The 8651-nt window shown below is 46.6% G+C and overlaps 1 protein-coding gene across 1 annotated transcript; it reads left to right on the top strand.

Moving 5' to 3' along the window:
* Positions 1-1066: 1066 nt before the first annotated feature.
* LOC137381321 (zinc finger protein 436-like) lies at positions 1067-7088 on the top strand. The gene has a single exon (XM_068053713.1). The coding sequence runs from the start codon at positions 2280-2282 to the stop codon at positions 3150-3152; it is 873 nt and encodes a 290-aa protein (XP_067909814.1). The 5' UTR covers positions 1067-2279; the 3' UTR covers positions 3153-7088.
* Positions 7089-8651: the final 1563 nt, after the last annotated feature.

Below are 8651 nucleotides of genomic sequence, written 5' to 3'. Positions count from 1 at the left end.
AGCACCTTCAGGACTGTAACATAAGAACGTAAATAGGAGCAGGAGTAGGCTACACACCCCTTTGTGTCTGGTCTGTCACTCAATAAGACCATGGCGGATTTTCTACCTCAGCTCCACCCTCCCGCACTATCCCATATACCAGTTCTGATTAAGGGTCACTCACCTGAAATGTTAACTCTGCTTTTCTCTCCACAGATGTTGCCAGACCTGCTGAGTATTTCCAGCATTTCTAGTTTTTATCCATATACCTTGACTTCCTTAGTATCCAAGAATCTATCAATCTCTGTCTTGAGTATAGACTCAATAACTGCACATCCATCGTTCTTTGGGGTGGAGAGTTTTAATCCTTTCGTTGAAAACAATTTTCATCCTTTTGGTTCAGCACAACCTTCTTAAGGGCAATTAGAGATGGGCAACAAATGCTGGCCTTGCCAGCGTAGCCCACATCCCATGAAAGAATAAAATAAAAAAAATCTAAAATGACTGAACTGTTATTGTGAGACTGTGACCTTGAGTTCTCGACTCACCAGCCAGCGGAAACATCTTCCCAGCATGTACTCTGTCAAGTCCCTTAAGGATTTTATATGTTTCAATCTATCACCTCAAATTCATCAAACTGGAAGGAATCTAGGGTTCTTCTTAATCTTAATCTCTCCTCATAGGACAATCACATAATCAGTCTAGCGAACCTTCGTTGCACTGCCTCTCAGGCAAGTATATCCAAAGTGATATTAATCAAGTCCAGATCTAAAACTTCGCAGAGGGTCCATGCATCTGGGTTTCTGTATGAGTTATTTAATAAGTTAATTACAGTGCGCCAACTTCATCACCAATTGCGGCTGTCAATAGCAGGGTCGTTACCCAGCATTCCCCGTAGCACTGAATGTGCCCTATTCACGTTACAGGAGCCAACGCGCAAGCGCAATGCAGTGCTGTCTAGAGCATGCGCAGTATTACTGTGATCAGCACCGTGCGAATGTTGGAGTCGTTTTTTGCAGTGGGTGCGATTCGGCGGCGCGCTGGGGAGGCATGGAGCTGGCGGGTGGGCGGGGAGGCTTCAGAGCCACCTGGTGTAGGCCGCAAGCCCCGAATAAGAAGATCTAGATCCCGCGTTTGCACCGAGCGGGGCGGTAGCTGCAGGGCTTCTCCCGGTGATAGGCCCTGTTTGAAACCGGGGGAGTGGGGCTGCTGGCCGCCATTTTAGTCAGGGCGCCTGTGTGGCCATCTTGGTGAGGGCGCCTGTGTAGCCATCTTGGTGAGGGCGGGGGTTAGGTTTGTAAAAGCAAATACTGTGGATGCTGGAAATCGGAAATAAAAGCAGAAAGTGCTGGTAAAGCTCAGCAGGTCTGGCAGCATTTGTGGAGAGCGAAGGAAAGTTAAAGTTTCAGGTTAGTAACCTTTCATCAGAACTGACAAGGTTATCAGTTAATCTCTTCGGCCATCTGTCCGATCACACATCTTCCCTTTTGTTCTCTTTCCCCCCCCCCCCCCCCTCCAACTTGAAATTACATTTCTAACCTTTGCCAGTTCTAATGAAAGGTCACCAATCTGAAACATTAACTCTGTTGCTCTCCATAGATGCTGCCAGACCTGCTGAGTATTTCTAGCATTTCCTGTTTTTATTTCAGATTTCCAGCATTGGCAGTATTTTACTTTTATTCCCTTTGTTTTTGTTGGGACTTTGTTGCTTATTTTGACTTTTTGTTTGAATGGATCACATGTCTGGGGGAAAGAAGAGAGGAAAGAATGTTCCATAGAAACTACAATTGTCTGTTATGAATCTTTCTCCTGTAGTTACAGTGATGACTTTTGTAAATGACTTTTTACAGGGTTTCAGAAGGGGAGGATTTGCAGACAAGAAACTTGAGCCAAACATCACATCAAGATCTGGCTCGATTCATCAGGACCTGAATATCATCGGCCTTTGAATGTGTCTGTTCTGTCTGTGCAAAAAGATTTCAAACATCAGTGTGACTGGAAAAGCAGTGAGAGAGAGACACACCCAAGTGAGAGTGTTTTAGTGCACTGACTGTGGCAAGAGCTGTAACCAGTTACACAGCCTGAAAAAGCATCGCACCATTCACAGCGGGGAGAAACCATAGACGTGTTCTGTTTGTGGGCGAGGCTTCAACTGATCATCCGTCCTGGAGAAACACAAGGAAACCTGCACCACGGAGAAACCGTGGAAATGTGGGGATTGTGGGAAGGGATTCAATTACCCGTCCCAGCTGGAAACTCATCGACGCACTCACACTGGGGAGAGGCCATTCACTTGCTCCATGTGTGGGAAGGGATTTGCTGACTCATCCACCCTGCAGAAACATCAGCGAGTTCACACTGGGGAGAGACCGTTCAGCTGCTCCATGTGTGGGAAGAGATTTGCTGATTCATCCACCCTGCGGACACACCAGCGAGTTCACACTGGGGAGAGGCCGTTCAGCTGCACTGTGTGTGGGAAGAGATTTTCTGATTCATCCACCCTGCAGAAACATCAGCGAGTTCACACTGGGGAGAGACCGTTCACCTGCTCCACATGCGGGAAGAGATTTATCTTTTCGTCCACCCTGCTGACACACCAGCGAGTTCACACTGGGGAGAGACCATTCACCTGCTCCATCTGTGGGAAAGGATTCACTCAGTCATCCAACCTGCTGACACACAAGAACATTCACAGTGATGAACGACCTTTTAAATGTTCAGAATGTGAGAAGACTTTTAAAAGTAGACGTGAAATGGTGAGACACCAACGCACTCACAATGGAGAGAGACCATTCACCTGCACTGAGTGTGGGAACAGATACACCCGTTCATCCCACCTGCTGGCACACCAGCGAGTTCACACTGGGGAGAGGCCATTCACCTGCAATGAGTGTGGGAACAGATTCACCCGTTTATCCACCCTGCTGACTCACCAGCGAGTTCACACTGGGGAGAGGCCGTTCACCTGCTCTGTTTGTGGGAAGGGATTCACTCACTCATCCACCCTGCTGCGACACCAGCGAGTTCACACTGGGGAGAGGCCGTTCTCCTGCTCCATGTGTGGGAAGGGATTCACTCAGTCATCCAACCTGCTGATACACCAGCAGGTTCACAAGGGCCTGCAGGGGTTAGATTCTGCTGTTATTGCTGCTGTTAATCACATCCAGGACTGAACCATGTTCATTCTGACAGTAAAAGAAAGATCTGTATGTATACAGCACCGTCCACTACCTCAGGACATGGCGAAGTGCTTTACAGCTAATGAAGTACGGTTGAAGTGTAGTCACTGTTGTAATGGAGGAAACATGGCAGTCAATTACAGACAGCAAGCTCTCTGGAGTGGGACCAGAATCCACAACCTTCTGACTCAGAAGCAATAATAGTCACGGTTCATTTCTGTTGATGTGACCTGTGTTAGGAACACTGGACCTTGGAACATGATTATGTTTTATAGATTGTGATTTTTTTTTTAAGTTCAAGATGGAATCCAGGAAGTCAGCTGACCTCACCTCCACTCTGTAAAAGGTTACCAGGACAACAGAGGGAACAGATCAAAGACTGTTTTCTGAAGAACAGAGACGACAGCACTAACACCTGAAGAACAATGGGTTTCACCCTCCCAGACTTTTGGGTTGTAAAACAAGGAATCAGTCATTGAGAACAAGTAAACAAACCGGCAAGTGGTAACACTTGGGGGCAATAGAAAAGCCGAGTAGCTTTGTGAAACTAGAATTCTGGTCTTTGCATTTGGAGAAGAAAATAAACTATTGAATTCTAGGATGAGATAATTTAACAGACTTTCTGGAGAAAAACCGATTGTAAGTCATGAAGCATCACATTGTGGCCTCAAGCAGGCTGTAAGAATAGAATCCATCGGGTGAGGCCTTTAGGGAAGCTGTAAGAGAAGGCACCCAGCAGGGGCAGCTGGAGAGAGAGCGAATGCCTGCTCTCTAAAGATATACAGCGAAAGGCTTTGGAAACTTGAACCTATTTTTTGAGAGTCGAAGTTTGTGAAGAAGTAAAGAGCCCACAGGATCACTGGAAATCACATTATCCATGGATGTCCAGGTCAGTTGGAGAAGTGAGCAAAGGAAAATATTGTTTTTCTGAAAAGTCTGGGAGATCCAGTCCATTTCACCTGGGCTGAATTTGAGACTTTTAAACGCAGAGGATTTCATCATCAAAAATGACTGTGTAATGTATAAGTGTGGTGTGAGATATTCAAGTGTTCAATATGTAAAGAAAATGTCTTTGATTATAATTTGGGGTATCAGCTATTTATAAATGTCTATTTAGATTATTGGGGTTTCTTTTAATTTAGTTTTTTTTTATTCATTCATGGGATGTGGGCCATCCCTAATTGCCCTTGAGAAGGTGGTAGTGAGCTGCCTTCTTGAACTGCTGCAGTCCATGTGGGGTGGGTACACCCACAGTGCTGTTAGGAAGGCAGTTCCAGGATTTTGACCCAGCGGCAGTGAAGGAACAGCGATATTGTTCCAAGTCAGGATGGTGTGTGGCTTGGAGGGGAACTTGCAGGTGGTGGTGTTCCCATGCATTTTCTGTCCTTGTCCTTCTAGGTGGTAGAGGTTGCGGGTTTGGAAGGTGCTGTCTAAGGAACTTTGGTGAGTTGCTGCAGTGCATCTTGTAGATGGTACACACTGCTGCAACTGTGCATCGGTGGTGCAGAGAGTGAATTTTTGTGGATGGGGTGCCAATCAAGTGGGCTGCTTTGTCCTGGATGGTGTTGAGCTTCTTGAGTGTTGTTGGAGCTGCACCCATCCAGGCAAGTGGAGAGAATTCCATCACACTCCTGACTTGTGCCTTGTAGATGGTGGACAGGTGTTGGGGAGTCAGGAGGTGAGTTACTCGCCGCAAGATTCCTAGCCTCTGACCTGCTCTTGTAGCCACAGTATTTACATGGCTACTCCAGTTCAGTTTCTGGTCAATGGTAATCCCCAGGATGTTGATAGTGGGGGATTCAGCGATGGTAATGCCATTGAATGTCAAGGGGAGACTGTTAGATTCTCTCTTGTTGGAGATGGTCATTGCCTGGCACTTGTGTGGCATGAATGTTACTTGCCACTTATCAGCCCAATCCTAGATATTGTACAGGTCTTGCTGCATTTCTACGCGGACTGCTTCAGTACCTGAGGAGTCGCAAATGGTGCTGAACATTGTGCAATCATCAGCGAACATCCCCACTTCTGACCTTATCATTGAAGGAAGGTCATTAATGAAGCAGCTGAAGATGGTTGGGTCAAGGATATTACCCTGAGGAACACCTGCAGTGATGTCCTGGAGCTGAGATGATTGACCTCCAACAACCACAACCATCTTCCTTTGTGCTAGGTATGACTCCAACCAGGGGAGAGTTTTCCCCCTGATTACCATTGACTCCAGTTTTGCTAGGGCTCATTGATGCCATACTTGGTTAAATGCTGCCTTGATGTCAATGGCAGTCACTCTCACCTCACCTCTTGAGTTCAGCTCTTTTGACCATGTTTGAACCAAGGCTGTGATGAGGTCAGGAGTTGAGAGGCCCTGGCGGAACCCAAACTGAGCATCACTGAGCAGGTTATTGCTAAGCAAGTGCTGCTTGATAGCACTGTCGATGACACCTTCTATCACTTTACTGATGATTGAGAATAGACTGATGGGGTGGTAATTGGCCGGGTTGGATTTGTTCTGCTTTTTGTCTACAAGACATACCTGGGCAATTTTTCACATTTCCGGGTAGATGCCAGTATTGTAGCTGTGCTGGAACAGCTTGGCTAGGGGCGTGGCAAGTTCTGGAGCTGGAATATTGTCAGGGCCCATTGCCTTTGCAGTATCCAGTGCCTTCAGTCATTTCTTGATATCACACAGAGTGAATCGAATTGGCTGAAGTCTGGCATCTGTGGGGGACTTCAGGAGGAGGCCAAGATGGATCATCAACTTGGCATTTCTGGCTGAAGGTTGTTGCAAATGCTTCAGCCTTATCTTCTGCACTAATGTGCTGGGCTCCCTCATCGTTGAGGATGGGGATATTTGTGGAGCCACCTCCTCCAGTTAGTCCACCACCATTCATGGCTGGATGTGGCAGGACTGCAGAGCTTAGATCTGATCCATTGCTTATGGGATTGCTTAGCTCTGTCTATCGCATGCTGCTTACGTAGTTTGGCACGCAAGTAGTCCTGGGTTGTAGCTTCACTAGGTCGATACCTCATTTTGAGGTATGCCTGGTGCTGCTCCTGGCATGCCCTCCTGCACTCTTCATTGAACCAGAGTTGGTCTCCTGGCTTGATGGAAATGGTAGGTTGGGGATATGCCGGACCATGAGGTTACAGATTGTGGTTGAGTACAATTTTGCTGTTGCTGATGTTGCCCACAGCACCTCATGGATGCCCAGTTTTGCATTGCTAGATCTGTTCGAAATCTATCCCATTTAGCACGGTTGTAGTGCCACACAACATGATGGAGGGTATGCTCAATGTGAAGGCGGGACTTCGTCTCCACAGGACTGTGCGGTGGTCACTCCTACCAATCTGTCATGGACAGATGCATCTACGGCAGGCAGATTGGTGAGGACGAGGTCAAGTATGTTTTTCCCTCTTGTTGGTTCCGTCACCACCTGCTGCAGACCCAGTCTAGCAGCTATGTCCTTTAGGACTGGGCCAGCTCGGTCAGCCGTGGTGCTACCGAGCCACTCTTGGTGATGGACATTGATGTCCCCCACCAGTACATTCTGCGCCCTTGCCACCCTCAGTGCTTCCTCCAAGTGGTGTTCAACATGGAGGAGTACTGACACATCAGCTGAGGGAGGGCGGTAGGTGGTAATCGGCAGGAGGTTTCTTTGCTTATGTTTGACCTGATGCCATTTAGTTGTTATACGAAAAGACTTAAAACATGAAATCTTATGTAATTTGTTAAATTCAACTGGGGCTCATATCTCTGAGGTCATAGCAACTGGAAAGTGGGATTAAGCTGGATATCTCTTTTTCAACTGGCACAGACACAATGGGCTGAATGGCCTCCTTCCATTTCCATTCTAAATGTTGGGGTTTATTTCTGCAAATATTAATCATTGTATAACTTGGCTGGAGTTTAATATTCTAGATAAAAGTCAAATAAATCAGCTTTGTTTTAAACACATTGTTGTATACTTCTGTTTTTCCCACCTGAGTGTTTAGCATCACCTGGCTAGAGCTCAGAAAGGACAATCTGGGAGAGGATTGTACGGCAGGAACAGAACTTCAGCCCAGACACAGTCCTTCAGGGTCACACTGAGAGGGACAAACGGCACTTTGGTCTTTCTTGTCTCTCTTCACTGACAAAGTCCTTGTGCGGGTTCATCCTGAGGACTGTAGAAATGTGTCCCAGTTGCGCTCTCCCATGGTTCAGAGCTCCTGGGCACAGAACAGAAGTCTCCTTTACAACTGTGTTTAGAGTCAGGAAGAAAAACAGTGAATGTTGGAAATGAGCTGTCAAATCAGAGATTGGTGTAAAACTGTGATCTGTTCCTGACTAAAGTAAAATGGTAGGTTTATGTTTCTAGTCTAAAAATTTCTGTGGTAATTATTTACAAAAGTTTAACATGCTTGGGTGACAGTTCGGAATTGACCATTTTAAGGCAGACATAAGCTCATTTAAAATAGTCCCGCTGAAAATAAATTGGTTAAATTTTGCATGGTAGCTGCTAGTACAATTAAACAACAGTTATTTAATCTCCAGATAAAGAAGGATCTTCAGTGTGGTTCCAGGAATTCCCGATAGATGTGTTAGTGTTAGTTGGCAGGATACACGACCTGGAACATCCACGAGGATGTGATCCCGACAGTTACTCTGGGATCATTCCTGCTGTGAAACTCTGCCACTGACCCTGCTGTCGGTTGTAGCCTCGGAGTTTTTAAAATTCTTTCATGGGATGAAAGCATCACTGACTAGGCCAGTATTTATTGCTCATCCCTAACTGCCCTTGAGAAGGTGGTGGTGAGCCACCTTCTTGAACCGCTGCAGTCCATCTGGTGTAGTTACATCTACAGTGCTTTTAGGAAGGGAGTTCCAGGTTTTTGATCCAGTGACAGTGAAGGAACAGCGATTATAGTTCCAAGTCTGGATGGTGTGAGGCTTGGAGGGGAACTTGCAGATGGTGATGTTCCCATGCACCTGTTGCTCTTGTCCTTCTAGGTGGTAGAGGTTGCAGATTCAGAAGGTGCTGTGGGAGGAGGTTTGGTGAGTTGCTGCAGTGCATCTTGTAGATGGTACTGCAGCCACTGTACACTGGTGGTGGACGGAATGAATGTTTAAGTTGGTGGATTATGTGCCGATCAAGCGGGCTATTTTGTCTTGGATGGTGTTGAGTTTCTTGAGTGTTGTTGGAGCTGCACCCATCCAGGCAAGTGGAGAGTATTCCATCACACTCCTGACTTGTGCCTTGTAGATGATGAGTTACTCATCACAGAATTCCCAGCCTCTGACCTGCTCTTGTCGTCACAGTATTTATTTGGCAGGTCCAGTTAATTTTCCGGTCAATGGTAACCCCCAGGATCTTGACGGCAGGGGATTCAGTGATGGTAATGCCATCGAATGTCAATGGTCATCGCTTGGCACTTGTGTGGCGCGAATGTTACTTGTGAGTGGGGCCTCCAGGAGTGGACTTTAAGAGAGCTGGGTTTCAGTATTCTGACAAATAC

This window comes from Heterodontus francisci, chromosome 22 (genome assembly GCF_036365525.1).
Source record: "Heterodontus francisci isolate sHetFra1 chromosome 22, sHetFra1.hap1, whole genome shotgun sequence".
In the NCBI taxonomy this organism is placed as follows: Eukaryota; Metazoa; Chordata; class Chondrichthyes; order Heterodontiformes; family Heterodontidae; genus Heterodontus; species Heterodontus francisci.
This window is presented reverse-complemented; position numbering and strand designations above follow the sequence as displayed.

What these genes read in the sequence shown, in the direction of transcription:
- LOC137381321 (XM_068053713.1), top strand. Translation starts at nt 2,280, where the DNA reads ATGTGTGGGAAGGGATTTGCTGACTCATCCACCCTGCAGAAACATCAG.